The 15,355-nt window shown below is 38.4% G+C and overlaps 1 protein-coding gene across 1 annotated transcript; it reads left to right on the plus strand.

Annotated features, from left to right (window-relative positions):
- Nucleotides 1–7,263: 7,263 nt before the first annotated feature.
- LOC104213077 (65-kDa microtubule-associated protein 1) lies at nt 7,264–12,127 on the plus strand. Its single transcript, XM_009762491.2, has 10 exons — nt 7,264–7,421; nt 8,235–8,327; nt 8,470–8,673; nt 8,797–9,045; nt 9,132–9,347; nt 9,743–9,898; nt 9,986–10,297; nt 10,983–11,070; nt 11,375–11,523; nt 11,668–12,127. The coding sequence occupies exons 2-10, from the start codon at nt 8,256–8,258 to the stop codon at nt 11,962–11,964; spliced, it is 1,743 nt and encodes a 580-aa protein (XP_009760793.1). The 5' UTR covers nt 7,264–7,421; nt 8,235–8,255; the 3' UTR covers nt 11,965–12,127.
- The last annotated feature ends 3,228 nt before the right edge of the window (nt 12,128–15,355 follow it).

Raw genomic sequence — 15,355 nt, forward strand, 5'->3', positions numbered from 1 at the left:
TGTGTGGTAGTGGAAAGGAATCTTTTGGGCATGCCTTGTTTAGGTCTGTGAAATCTACACACATCCGCCACTTTTCGTTTTTCTTTTTCACCATGACCACATTGGTAACCCACTGAGGGTATTTTGACTCTCTGACGGAGCTATTTGCGAGCAACTTATCGACTTCTTCGTTGACGGCTTCATTGATCGCGGCATTGAACTTCCTTCTTATTTGCCGTATTGGCGGGTATAGGGGGTCGACATTTAGCTTGTGTGTGGCTATATCCTTAGGGATACCTGGCATGTCTGCATGGGAGAAAGCAAACAGATCGGCATGGTTAGTCAAGAATTTATGAAACTTACCTGGTTTCGAGAGGTTGTGCCTGATATAAGCCTTTTTTGTGCTGTCGTTGCTGTCTAGTAGGACGGGATCAAGATTTTCTATTGTTGACTCAGACGCTTCCACGATGTCGAGGTCCTTGATAACGTTTGTCTGTACGTCAAGTTTGGCTCTCGACATCGCTGATTGCTATGCTTCAGCATTTGCTCCTTTGAGTTGTTGGGTGTGGGCGCAATCTTGGGCGATGCGATAGCATTCTTGTATGGTGCGGTGCTCGCCTCGAATGCTGAATACTCCCCATGGGGTAGGAAACTTGATCACTTGATAGAGACTGGAAGGGACCGCTCGCATGACATGTATCCACGGGCGCCCTATGATGGCGTTCTAGGCTATTTCTTGGTTCATGATGTGAAACGTCATTTCCAGGGTAACTCCTCCGGCTAGGACGGGTAGCACTATCTCTCCAGAAGTCCGTTCGGCTGCATTATTAAAACCTGTTAGCATTATGCAGCACTGTATTATTTTGTCTTCGAGTCTCATCTATACGAGGACTCAAGGATGGATAATACACGGGCCGCTCCCGTCATCTACCATTATTCTTTTTACATCAGTATCTGTGATACGTAAAGTGATAACAAGAGCATTATAGTGAGGGAAAGACAAACCGTCCACATCTGACTTATCGAAGATGATACTGTCTTCGAGTCCATCATACCGTTCATGGGTGATTGATCGTTTGAGTTTATGTGTGGTGGTGAACTTGACATGATTGATTGCTGCGCCCCCGCCGATGATCATCTGTATAGTGCGAGCGGGAGAGGGCAGTTTTGGAGGTCCCTAGGGTTGTTCGCGTCTGCGGACGAAGTTAGCCCATCCTCGATCGCTCAACAACTCTTTAGGTGTCTCTGGCTTAGCATTTGCACTACCTCCTGTCGCAGTCCTATGCAATCTTCGGTTTTGTGACCCCTTTCTTGGTAAAATTTGCAGAAAGCGTTCGACTTCAGAGTGCTAGGGTCTGACCTCATATTTTGCGGCCATTGCACCTTTGTACCGAGTTTCTCTAGTGCGTACACTATTTCTGAAAGAGAAACACAAAAATTGTGAGCATATAGGAGTGGAGGCATACCTTTCTCATGTTGATATAGTGTTGTATGTCGAGAAGTAGCATCTGTGTGCCGCGGTAGAGGCGGGGCAGACGTCCTGACGTAAGGCTGATGCCTTTCTCGGCCGAGACGGAGCCCCGACAGATCTCTTCGACCGTCGTTGCAACGATCTTTCCTTGCTTTAGTTTGAAATGACATCAATCATTGGGTCAGACCGTTAAGGTCGTCCTCGTCGGCTCGTACCTCGGTGCAGTAGGCGTTATGGATTTTTTCCCAAGTAGTAGGAGGGTATTTCATGAGCCCGCTTAACAATTTTCTAGTCACTCTCGACCTATTCCTGTTTAGTCTGTTTTGGAAGGCTGTTACTGCCATTCCCTCTGACACATTCGGCAAGCTCATTGTCACCCTGTTGAACCGAGCTAAGAAGTCCCTGAGTCCCTCGCCGTGCATCTGTCTTATGGCAAATATATCGTTTACCTTGGCTTCTGCCTTTTTGGCTCCTGCATGGGCGGTGATAAATTTGTCTGCCATTTCCTTGAACGTTGCTATCGAGCATGCCAATAGTTGAGAGTACCATGTCAAGGCTCCTCCTGTTAGGGTTTCGCTGAACTTTTTCAATAGCACCGATGGTAACTGTTCTTTTGAAAAATCGTTACCTTTTACGGATGTGACGTAATGGATGATATGATCTTCTGGATCAGTAGTACCATCATATATTTTTAGGTAGGGTGGCATTTTGAAGGTCTTTGGAATGGCCTAGGGGGCCACTTCTTCACTGTATGGTTGCTCGATGAATTGACCAATGCCGCATTTTGGCAACAAAATTGGGGCGCCTAGTATATTGACCCTCTCTTAGTGTTCCTTTATTTGGTCACGGAGTGCCTTATTCTCATTTTCCATCTCCCCCATTTTCTTTAAAACGGCTGCAAGCGTATCATTACCCGCGTCATTAACGACATGAGTATTACCTGTATGGGGGCATCTTGCTCATTAGCGTTTATCGTGACATCAGTATGGTGTTCAGAGTACTTGTTAGCCATTCTTCCAGCAGTCTTCTTACTACCGGTGGTGCCTCTCCTGTTGCAGATGTGGAGGCTTCCTTCTCGTGCGAAACAGTTACGCTTTCGTGCGTGGGAGGTGAGGCGTCTCTCCTGGGTGTGGTGTTTAGTGTCTTGTTTTCGTTATCTTCCCTGTTGTCTTCGTTGATGGTGTTCAGGAGGTTGGTTGTGACGCCTACTAAGGCTTTTGCCTTGCATCTCCTTTCCCTGCCATTATTAATTTGTGCAGAGCTAGGAAGAGGCGATTATCCCTCTCAAGGGTCTAGATGAGACTAAAATCTTAGCTAAAGAAATCACAACGCCAAATTGTTTGATCAAAAGATATCGAAACTTTTTTGATTAAATCAATTAATGAAGATGAAGAGGTAAATCTCAGCCAAGCATAATAAAATCTAGATTAAAAGATGCAAGGGATGAACAAGGTGAATAATGCTTCTTAATATGTCGAAACCAAATGATTAAACGTAAATATGATAACTTCGAATGTAGAGAAATATTGCAATTGATGCTATTAGCCAAGATAAAAAAATGATGTATGGATTCCAGAACTGTAATAAGCAAAAGTTGTCTTTTCTGTATTCACTTTTCGATCCCCTTTTACAAAGTCTTCTCCCTCTATTTATAAGGGACAATCCCCTCTTGAACTCTAAAAAGTATAACATAAAGAATATTCGAAAAGCATATTCCTACTGTCTCCTATTACGCCTACACTACTACAAATGTTGTGCGTTTACTAACCGCTGTCAGTCATCGCCCTTTACAACAACCAAATGACGTGCATCGTAAGGGCCTCGTCCCTTGCTGTACTCGTTAGTGATTGTGGTCGTCCAAATTTGGACCTATATATTATCAATTGTGAAATTTCATTGGGTTGTTATTGTCGTCATAATCGTCGCCGCCACCGCGTCCGCTCTCTCCCTACATAACTACATTATCACTATTGCCAGCAAGTAATGATAAAGCAATTGTCGCGACTGTTGCCCCTAATCCATGCAAATGGCTCTAATTTCTCTTTACTGATATGCCCTTCTCGTCACCCTTAATTACGTACTTGCCCCTTCATCCCTTTCTTAAGCTATAATAATATATTCTCCATCAATTTTTTCCACCAATATCAACATATTCCATCTAAAAATAGTCAACTTATCAATTATATATTCACGCAGATTTTACATGATTCTAATCAAAATCAAGTGCATATAGTCCATACCAATGTTTTAAAAGATGGGGCGTGAGGGGAGACATTTTACCTCTGACGAGGCGAGGCGTAAACCCTGAGATATGGGGCGTAAGTCCCACGAATCTTTAAATTTTACTAATTTCAAGAATTTTAAGATAGTATAAAATAAAAAATAATTATAAAAATTACATTAAAATTACAAAATTATAATAAATAATCTTAAAATAATTATAAATTATAATTCAACCATGAATAATACGAAGAGTATGACATATATCATAATGTGCAGATTAGCTGCAACGTCGTTACAACTCAAACATCAAAAGTAATGTATTCGATACGTAATTTTATACGTATCTCTTAAGGAGTAATGAATCTTGAAAGAATTTCGATATTATAATTTGATATTTTTTTTAGAAAATACTCCTTTTATTTAATATGTTTTCTATTTGAAAGAGAATTTATATAAAAATATTATTCACAATTTAAATATGATTCTCTAACATCATTTATTTTTAAGTTTCAACAAGTTAATAAAGTAATACATAATTCACCATACAATACCATGATAATTAATTATTGCAAATGGTTAATAACTAATACTAAGATGTTAAATTAATAAGTATTGTATCATGTAAATATGAAAAAAATAATATTTAGGAAAATAATTATAAAACAATTATGGACTATTATATAATAAAGACATAACGAAAGTTAATATAAATATTTTTTAAATGAAAGATTTATTTAAAATTTACTATCATAGCAGTCTTAGTGGATAACGTGTAATAATTTTTATTTTAATTATGACATAAAATACTCTCAACTTAACGATTTATGATTAAGAAAAAAGTAATTTTGAATAGCCAACGATTTATTAAGAAAATTTGTACATTTACAAGGTTAGTTACACTCAATTGCATAAAATTCTATTAGGCGAGCCCAGTGCGCTGGGAGTTGGGCGTGTCCAGAGCGTAAGCCCCGACGGCCAAGGCGTAAGCCTCACGGAACTAAACCCCACACATAAACCCATGGACGTTTTACGAGTGCTCCGCCCTAGGGCGAGCCCCGACGAGTCCCAATTCTGCCTTTTAAAGCAGAGGTCCATACTAAGTGCCTCTATATATGGAGTTACGTGCCGACCATTCTGAACAAATACTTATATTTTACCACTACTTTTAGTAATCAATTCATCAATGCATATATCATTGCGAAACATAGATTTTAGGCAATGAGTACAGATGCTATATTGTACCCTTCTATTCTTAAATTTTGTGACAATAGCTCGGACTTAATATAATCTAGATGTTTAAATATAAATTTAGTTGAAACTTGATTTTTTTTTTTTTAAAATTGTATTGAAAAATATTTTTTAGAAGTTGAATTTGAACATGTATTTTACTTGAAAAAAATTAAAATTTTGTGAGTGGGAGAAATATTTTTACCCAAAAATTGTCCCGAACCAATTTTTGGAATTTGAAAATTTTTTCTTGATTTTTTACAAAACTGATCAAATTCCATAAATAAATAATTTTTTATTTTTTAAAAAATAAAAAGTTATATTAAAATAAATAACTTTATATATATATATATACACACACATAGAGAGAGAGAGAGTCGACTGAATAATAGCCTGTTTGACCAAGTTTCTAAAATCAACTTATTTTGAGAAATGTTTTTTTCTCAAAAGCATTTTATCAAAAATACTTTTGATAAGAAGCAATTTGTGTTTGGCTAATTAATTTGAAAATCACTTATGAGCAGTAATGAATGCTTGACGAAACTTTTTAAAAGTATTTTTAAGTGTATTTTTCTAAAGAGTACTTCTATTTTTTTTTTTTTTGGGAGAAACTACTTTTTCCTGCTTTAATTAAAAATTACTCTTTTTTCTTCTTCTTAAAGCTTGGCCAAATAGTTTAATTGGGAAGTTTTATTTTGTGTCTCATACAACTGACACTAGTTGTAAGAGGCTCCTTTTTATCTCACAAATTTGTGGACCCCAATCTTACACTTTTGGGTCCACAAAAATTTGGGCCCACAAAATTATGAGATAAAAAAGTTGCCTAATACAACTAGTGTCAGTTGTATAAGATACAAAATAAAATTTTTCCGGCTATAAGTGTTAGTAGTATATATTTTTTGTCACAAAACTACACCCACCCTAACATATAGAGATAGCCATAATCACACGGAATACGAGAAGTGGCTTGTGTGGCTTTGTCAAGTTTTAGCTTGCTTTAAATATTAGGAAATCTTTAACTTCTTTAATAGGTGAGAGTTTATGGAGTGAATTAATTACTAATTTTAATTATTAGCTTTTCCTATATTCTCAATGCATACAGAGCAAATGTTTAATGTCCCACCAGTTGGAAGCTAGACTAGACTCGACATAAATATCTTGCGAGTATTATCTAGTTTAGTAATAAGATATTTTACTCAATTAGGAATAATCGTTAACGAAATATTATTTAGATATTCTGCATACAAATATTCTCACATAAATGTATATCACAAATGAATATTCTGTAAACCTTTTTGTGTTGCATTCAAGAGCACCATTTAATTTGATCGTCCATTTTTCATTTGACATGATTATGAAAGTGAAATTGTATATATAAATATTTAATATTTGAAAGAACGTGGGATCATAATATTTAAACATTTTGTCTTTTATAAAGTAGGATATAAGAATTCGAAAGAGTAAAAAAAATGGAGTTTTCGAAACTTATTATGACATCCATGTTAGATTTTATTTCAAAAAAAGTGATCAATATGCTATTCACGGCTAGAGTTACTTTGAGTGACAATTTAAATGTTTTTTATTAGATGATAAGACATTTGTGCTTTGACTGCATCACTTCAATTTTATACATGCTCATCAGATTTGTTATTTTATTTGTAATTATAACTTTTTACACTTACACAAATAATATGAAATTCTTAAAATTATAAAATTTAAATTTTTTTCAAAAAACTTTACGCTCAATTTTGCCTGTTTGGACATAAAAAAAATTCAATTTTTTTAAATCAGTATTTGGCCATAAAATTTTCAATTTTCACTTGAAGATGAATTTTGATTTTTTTTGAAAATTTAAAAAAATTTAAGTTTTTTTAAATCAGTATTTGGCCATAAAATTTTCAATTTTTACTTGAAGATGAATTTTGAAATTTTTCGAAAATTTGAAAAACTCCAAAAAAATTATATTTTAAAATTTTCACTGATATCATTCATAAAAATTCAAAATAACCTAAAATTATATTTATATTCAAATACAACTCTAATTTTTAAATATCATTTTCGCTTAAAATTTTTATTTTATTTTTAATTTAAAATTTTACAATTCTTATATCGAAACGCCCACTAAATAGAACTAAAGAAGTAAAAAAGAATAGATTTTCATTCATGAATTTTCCCAAAATGACAATTCTCGTTTAGCGTTCTGACCACTAAGACCAAAACCAGGTCAGGTCAAGTCAGTCAAATGTCCGTTTCTACAGTTTCCACTGGCCTCAGTGTCAAGATGGTAATTTGAACCGAATACAGTGGCAATTGTTAAGAAATATTTTATATTTTCACGGCCCCATCCCTGTTCTCTATTTTTCAAGTCCGAATGTATATCCTTTTCTCTGTCCTTTACTTAAGCTTCCCACCCACCCCCTTGTCTCCCTCCGTACTCTGATTGACACAAACACTCATATACTGATTCTCAAGTGAAACCCGTAGATCTGAGCCCAAAATCTTCCCTAAAACCCTAATCCGGGTAAGCATTCTCTTCATTTCAGCTTTCTGTTGTTGTTTTTCCTTTTAGAACGAGCAATGAGCTACGCATTTATAGTGTAGCTATGGCTTTTTGAATAAACTTCTTTTGAAGACGATTCACTGAGATCTAAGTGATTTTCGAGTTACTATGGCGTTTTGGTTGTTGTGAATGTACTTTTTGGCCTTAAATTTATGTGCATTTGTGTAAATGTGAGGGCTTAGAGTTGGATATTCTCTACTTAATTGGAGGATTTTCCTGTTTATTTTTGCTTTACTCAAAATTATAATGCTTTCCTCATAGTTGTAATGCGACGTAATCTAGCAGTTTCCTGCTGCATTTTTTAAGCGAAGATGAAAATTAAAAAGATAAGAACTGATATTCCTCCCCATATCTAGAACTTAGTAGATGTGTGAAACCAATTTTTAAGAAATGTAGAATATTTTTTGGCCTACTAATATGGAGTGACAGCTCAATAGCTCATTTTAGTGTTGTGGTTATGCTATTTATCCTGTGTAACTTTCTGCAAATTTCATCATCAATCCCTGAGATAGGTGTTATAGGTTGCCCCCAAGGCTTAGTTCAAGTGGCACAAGTTGAGGGACTTGTGACTTAAGTTCATAGGTTCGAGCCATGCGAACTAAGCCTTGGTATTTATGTGGAGAAGGTTAGAGAAGCAAACTCATTATCCTCGAGTTCTGAAGGCTGCGGTTGTCCTAAGGGCTGGCCCCAGATGGATTACTCAGTCATCAAAAGAAAGAAAGATATATGCGTTCTAGGTTGAAAGTTTAGCTTGGTGTTTGCAATCATTTTCAGGATTGGTCCAAGTGAGTGAAGATGGCAGAAGCAGATGCTCAAGCTCCTGTTCTTGACGAAACAACTTGCGGTTCCCTACTACAAAAGCTGCAGGCAATTATTTATTTATTTATTTATTTGTGGATTTAGCCTCAGTGTTTTAACTAATTATTTAAAGGAACCAATCAAGTATTCTCTAAATGTATATACTATATGATGTAGCTGATGTCTGAAAGAATTTTGTCTATTGATGCAGCAAATTTGGGATGAGGTCGGTGAAACTGATGATGAGCGAGACAATATGCTTCTTCAGATAGACCAAGAGTGCCTGGATGTTTACAAGAGAAAGGTTGACCAGGCTGTGAAGTCACGGGCTCACCTTCTTCAGGCATTGGCAGATGCCAAACTTGAACTCTCCAGGCTGCTATCATCCCTGGGAGAGAAGACATATGTTGGAATTGTGAGTGACCTTTACTTCATTTTTGTTTTGGATGGACAGAACTACTTATACTTATTTTTGTTTGAAGTCATAATGTTGCTTGCTTTTTCTTATGTCTGTTTTCCTTCCTGTGATTGATTCTAGCCTGAGAAGACTTCAGGTACAATCAAGGAACAACTTGCAGCTATAGCACCAGCACTGGAAAAACTGTGGGAGCAGAAAGATGACAGGATAAAAGAGTTTTTTGATGTGCAATCACAAATTCAGAAGATAAGCAGTGAGATTGCAGGAACTTGCGAGCAAGTTGAGAGTCTTACAGTGGACGAATCTGATTTATCTCTTAAAAAGTTGGATGAGTTTCAGGCACAACTTCAAGAGCTCCAAAAAGAGAAGGTATAACAACAAGAGAATATTTATAGTCTGCTTATCTGGTTTTTCTTCCTGTTAGATACTCAATACCTTCTTGTTTGATCTTGCAGAGTGAGAGATTACACAAGGTCCTTGAACTTGTGAGTACCGTGCATGATCTCTGTGCTGTTCTTGGCATGGACTTCTTCAGTACTGTCACAGAAGTTCACCCAAGCCTGAATGATTCAACTGGTGTACAGTCAAAAAGTATTAGCAATGATACTCTGTCAAGTCTGGCTAAAACTGTCTTAGTATTAAAGGAGGATAAGAAGCAGCGATTGCATAAGGTAAATGTCCTTACTCTTTTAAGTTGATCATTTCACTATTCTTATTATTGCTTCTCATAATGTTCCGAATACATTGGACATATTTTGCAATGTGCATTCTTCAAAATCTGGATCCTCCAAGCACTACTCATCTATACTGCTTAAACAGAATATCTCACTCTCTGCTTGCCCATCCTATGTGCATGGCTGGAGTTTCTTTCCTTGGAATTGTTTCAGTCTATTTAGACCTTGCACAATTCATTCAACTGCATATGACAGCAGTAGACAGTACTTAGTTTAGCACTTTACTTCAAACATGTTATAGCTAGTTACCTCTTTTGTCCACGTGATGGACATTTCACTCAGCCCTCACCTCTTTGAATTCCACTCTCTTCTGATTGTATTCCCTCTTGCAGCTTCAAGAATTAGCAACTCAGCTAATCGATTTATGGAATTTGATGGATACCCCAGAAGAAGAAAGGAGCTTGTTTGACCATGTTACCTGCAACATATCAGCTTCAGTAGATGAAGTGGCCATTCCAGGGGCTCTTGCTCTTGATCTGATTGAACAGGTATTAGGAGGTGGAGATTGATCTTAGAATCCACTTCAAGTGCTTTAATAGCCTGTGACTAACTGCTTTTCTGTTGTTATTGTCAAGGCTGAAGTAGAAGTTGAAAGGCTTGATCAACTAAAAGCTAGCAAGATGAAGGAGATTGCTTTCAAAAGGCAGGCTGAACTGGAAGACATTTATGCTCGTGCCCACGTAGAGATTGATACTGAGGCTGCTCGAGAAAAAATTATGGCACTGATCGATTCTGGGAATGTTGATCCTGCAGAGTTACTAGCTGACATGGACAATCAGATTGTTAATGCAAAAGAAGAGGCTCATAGCAGGAAAGAAATATTGGATAAAGTTGAGAAATGGATGGCAGCTTGTGAAGAAGAGAGCTGGCTTGAAGACTACAACAGGGTATATTCTCTTGTATTCTTCATGTTGTCTTTCCTCTCCTTTGTTTTTTGAGTGTGGATAAGTTCTTCATGTGGTCTTGTAATTGAGCATATGAGACTAGTGGAACTTGATTTATCAGTAATTCCGTATATTCGGCAGAGCTTGATTTGTCAGTGTATTCGGTAGAGAAATCACCCTTTTTCATCCTTTCACTTTTTTGATATGCTTCAAAATATATAGTTCCTAGTGGTCCAGTTCAAGAAGCTGGTAAAGCATTCTAATGAGAGTGTGAACTGAGATCTCTTGAACAGTACTGGTTTGCTACTTCTGTGATGGAAATCTAAAGGAAGAAGCTGCATATGAATGTCAATATGGTCATCCCATTTAAGATAAAAAGTAACTGATGGCAATGGTGAAACTTGCTAACTTTTATACACTTATGTGGTACATACAATTATATGCCACTAATCTGTAGTAGAGGTCTGTCCCAAAAACACAATTTTGGTTCTTCCCCGGTACTTCTATACTATTTGGTAACTAAGAAACTACAAGTAACTGAAGTTTGCTAGTTATATGATTTAAAACCAAAAACATTTTGGTATTTGGGTAAAATGGGGTTTCCATGCCTGTCGTTCATCAAATCAACATAAAGGTATCTCTCCCTGGGAATCATGATGATAACATGTCATAAATAATGGTGAAACAGGACGACAACCGATATAATGCAAGCAGAGGAGCACACTTAAATTTGAAGAGGGCTGAAAAGGCTCGGATATTGGTCAATAAAATTCCAGGTAAATCCCGAATTCATATTACATCACTGTTAAAACTGCGCATTTTGGGTATTGGTGTTGGCTCTGCTTGATATTTTTCTGGGATGATGCAAGTACTTTTCAGTTGGACCAAGGATTTCTTTAAGGATCTATCTTAGTGTCTTTCATTACTTAGTTCAGCTTTCCATTTTAAAGAGCTCAAGCATTCTTTCTTACTTGACTTGGAAGTTCAACAATTTAAGACCCATTGCCTTTCTGTGCTAAACAAGATTCATTTTACTGGTGCATATATCGCTGAGTCTGAATATAAAATTTGGTTATGCAGCTCTTGTGGACTCCTTGGTTGCAAAAACCAGAGCATGGGAGCAAGAGCGGGACACCACATTCACTTATGATGGCGTTCCACTACTTGCCATGCTAGATGAGTATATGATGCTCAGGCACGACAGAGAAGAAGAGAAAAGAAGGTTGAGGGTAAGTCCATGTCTCTTATGGTGATATCACCTCTTCTCGAGTTAATTGGTGAAGAGAAGCCTGACTTTGCATTAATATTTTGCTTGTCATTATACCAAGAATGGTTTGAAGGCCTCACTAAATGTTTCATTTGATATTCGGCAGGACCAGAAGAAGTTCCATGAGCAGATAAGCAAAGAAGAAACAGTATTTGGATCAACGCCAAGCCCTGCTCGACCACTTGGTCCGAAGAAGGTAACAGGCCCGCGATCAAATGGCAGTGCCAATGGGCCGACAAGCAGAAGGTTGTCACTTAATTCCCACCAAAACGGTTCCAGGTCAACTAATAAAGATGGGAAGAGAGACACCAGACCAATTGCTCCCCTGAACTATGTCGCCATGACAAAGGATGATGCAGCCTCTCACATTTCTGGAAGTGAGCATAGCCCTAGTACACCTTAGTAACTGCTGAACAAGAGATGTGTACTCATATACCATTATGATGTCTTCTATTGTTATTACTAGTCTAGTTCATGTAGTAGGATAAATATGTGGACAGTGAGTGATCAGAGAGTAGACCTAATAGTTTGTGCTATAGTCATTAATATCAGAAAGTTTCTCGAAATATTGGCTCTTGTTACGAGAAAACGGAGGCTCTATACCAAACTGTAGTGATGCGATATCTGATCATCGTCTAGGAGTATAGCCCTGTCAACTTAGAGGGAAGAACATTGATTGCTCAAGATTAGTTTGATTTAGTGCTCAATTATGACAGGAATTGGAGGAACGCAGGTGAGGTGATGGTATGAGAGATAGCTACCATATGTAATGCCTATCCAAGCAATGCAATTCTCTTTAGTTTGAGTATCGATGTGCAAAAGTGAGATGTTATTCTAGCGTTTGAGGGAAATCCTTCAGTTGATTTTACTCCGAGATGGAGTATATGATTCTATAAATGTGGCGACTTTAGACCTGGGCAATTTGAACACTAAGATTAGAAAAGATAATTTAAAGAAATATATTTGATAGGATACCTTTAACTATGAAATTCATGTAGTAGATTGAGTATCATCTAAACCCTTTTTGATAAGCTTTGCCAATTGCAAAGCTAGCCAAGACTGAAACTTTTAGTCGTTTGTATGAGGAACTTGAGGGCCGAGGTGGAGATAAGAGGTAGTTTAGGTTAGCCAAGGCGCGAGAAAGGAAGGCGCGTGACTTGGACCTAGTGAAGTGCATCTAGGACGAAGAAGGTAGAGTTTTGTTGGATGAGGGGCTTATCCGTCGGAGATGGCAGACCTACTTCCATTGTCTTTTGAACGAGGAAGGGGGCATGAGCATTGTACTGGGTCATTTGGAACTCTTCGGGAGACGTTGTGACTTTGGGTATTATAGGTGGATTAGAGTTGATGAAGTTAAGGGGGCTATGCGTAAGATGAGCAGGGGCAAAGGGACCGGGCCGGATGAAATCCCGGTGGAGTTTTGGAAGAGTGCGGCAAGGCAAGCTTGGAGTGACTCACTAGGTTATTTAATGTCATTTTTAGAACAAAGAAGATGCCTGAAGAGTGAAGGTGGAGCGCGGTGGTTCCTGTATATAAGAACAAGAGTGATATCCAAAATTGTAATAACTATCGGGGTATCAAGCTGCTTAGCCATACTATGAAAGTCTGGGAGAGAGTGGTAGAGCTAAGGGTGAGGAGGAATGTGTCTATTTTCGAGAACCAGTTTAGGTTTATGCCGGGACATTCGACTACAGAAGCAATCCACCTTGTTAGGAGGGGAGAGAAAGAGGACTTGCATATGGCGTTCATCGACTTAGAAAAGACATATGATAAAGTTCCGAGGGAGGTTTTATGGAGATGTTTGGAGGCTAGAGGTGTACCTGTTGCCTATGTTAGATTGATTGAGGACATGTATGATGGAGTAAAGACCTGAGTGAGGATGATGGGTGGGGATTCGAACCATTTTCCGGTTATGATGGGGTTGCATCGGGGGTCGACACTTAGCCCTTTTTTGTTTGCTCTAGCAATGGACGTACTGACTCGCCATATCCAAGGGGAGGTGCCGTGGTGCATGCTATTTGCAGATGATATTGTATTGATTGACGAGACGCGAGACGGTATGAATACACAATTAGAGGTATGGAGTCAGACCCTGGAATCTAAAGGTTTCAAGTTGAGCAAGACCAAAACAGAATACTTGGAGTGTAAGTTCAATGGCGAGACTCTAGAAGGGGAAGGGGAGTGAGGCTGGACTCGCAGGTCATCCCTCGTAGAAGAAGTTTTAAGTACCTTGGGTCTATTATTCAGGGGGATGGGGAGATTGATGAAGATGTCACATATCGTATTGGGGCGGGATGGATGAAATGGAGACTCGCTTCCGGTGTTTTGTGTGACAAGAAGGTGCCACCGAAACTTAAGGGTAAGTTCTATAGAGTGGTGGTCAGACCAACAATGTTGTATGAGACTAAGTGTTGGCCGGTCAAAGTCGCTCATGTCCAGAAGATGAAGGTAGATGAGATGAGGATGTTGAGATGGCTGTGGGGGCACATCAGGTTAGATAGGATCAAAAATGAGGTTATTCGCGACAAGGTGGGTATGACCTCTATTGAGAACAAAATGTGCGAAGCGCGGCTTAGGTGGTTTGGTCATGTGAGGAGGAGGAGCACAGACGCCCCAGTGAGGAGGTGTGAGAGGTTGACATTAGAAGGCCTACGGAGAGGTAAAGGTAAGCCAAAGAAGAGGTGGGGAGAGGTGATTAGGCAAGACATGGCGCAGCTTCAGCTGACCGAGGACATGACACTTGATAAGAAGGTATAGAGGTCGAAGATTGGGGTAGTAGAGTAGGTAGTCTAGAGTATTCATAATAGTAGTATTGACACGCAGTCTCGCTTTCTGTTGGTAGTAGGTTTTTATGACTAACCGCTATTTTCTTTCATTGTTGATCACTTTACTATCTTGTTGTTTTTATTCTGCTTTTGTATGGCTTTTTGGTACTGTCCCTTCTTGTCTATATTTTCATTAATGTGGTGCTTATGCTTTTCTGAGCCGAAGGTCTATTGAAATTAGCCTCTCTGCCCTCACAAGGTAGGGATAAGGTTTGCATACACACTACCCTCCCTAGACCCCATAGTGTGGGATAATACTGAGTATATTATTATTATTGTTATTGTTGTTGTTGTTGTTGTTGATGTTGTAATAATATCTTCCGGTATGAACAACAATAGACAATTAGCTGTTGAATAGTAATTTCATTGGAGGTAATAGCAATTAGCTTTTTTATTGTCATTAGCCTCAATCTTTTTCTTACTGACTCTACTCGTTCTGTCAACTCTTCGAGCATCTTCATTACCTCGGGATTTATCCCGAGCTCGGCTTCACCCGTCTCTCGATAATTTTCTCTTCTCTTCGATCGCTTTTGCGGGATCGTTCGGGTTCGGCCCTGTTAGGGGCGTGGCTTTGATTCTGTAGCTGTGCTATTGCCGGTTGTTGAGCCTACACAATTTCGAAGATTAGCCGCAGGTTTACCCCATCGCCTTCGCCTTAGGGCACTTCTCGAGCTATTGGTCGGGGTCCCCCTTGAATACTATTTTTGGGGTCAGTTGGCAAATTGACGTTGATGGCCACCTGCGAGTTAGCATCGACCGGATCGACAACCGGGACACCGTTGGGATCGATATGGGGCACCTCGTTAATGGGCACCAATTTATTATTGTCATGACTTAAGTTCCTCCTCTATGAACCGTCGTGACGACACACCTAGTCTCTACGACTAGGTAAGCCTATTATTTGCGGAAAAAGGAATGAAAACATAAAAGCTATCAATTAACAGGTAAATTAAAACAAGAAAATGAGAT

Source organism: Nicotiana sylvestris, chromosome 7, assembly GCF_000393655.2.
Source record: "Nicotiana sylvestris chromosome 7, ASM39365v2, whole genome shotgun sequence".
Lineage (NCBI taxonomy): Eukaryota > Viridiplantae > Streptophyta > Magnoliopsida > Solanales > Solanaceae > Nicotiana > Nicotiana sylvestris.

What these genes read in the sequence shown, in the direction of transcription:
- LOC104213077 (XM_009762491.2), top strand. Translation starts at nt 8,256, where the DNA reads ATGGCAGAAGCAGATGCTCAAGCTCCTGTTCTTGACGAAACAACTTGC. An exon ending in GGCTTGAAGACTACAACAGG is followed by an intron (nt 10,298 to 10,982) that starts GTATATTCTCTT and finishes ATGGTGAAACAG; the next exon opens with GACGACAACCGATATAATGC. An exon ending in AAGAGAAAAGAAGGTTGAGG is followed by an intron (nt 11,524 to 11,667) that starts GTAAGTCCATGT and finishes GATATTCGGCAG; the next exon opens with GACCAGAAGAAGTTCCATGA.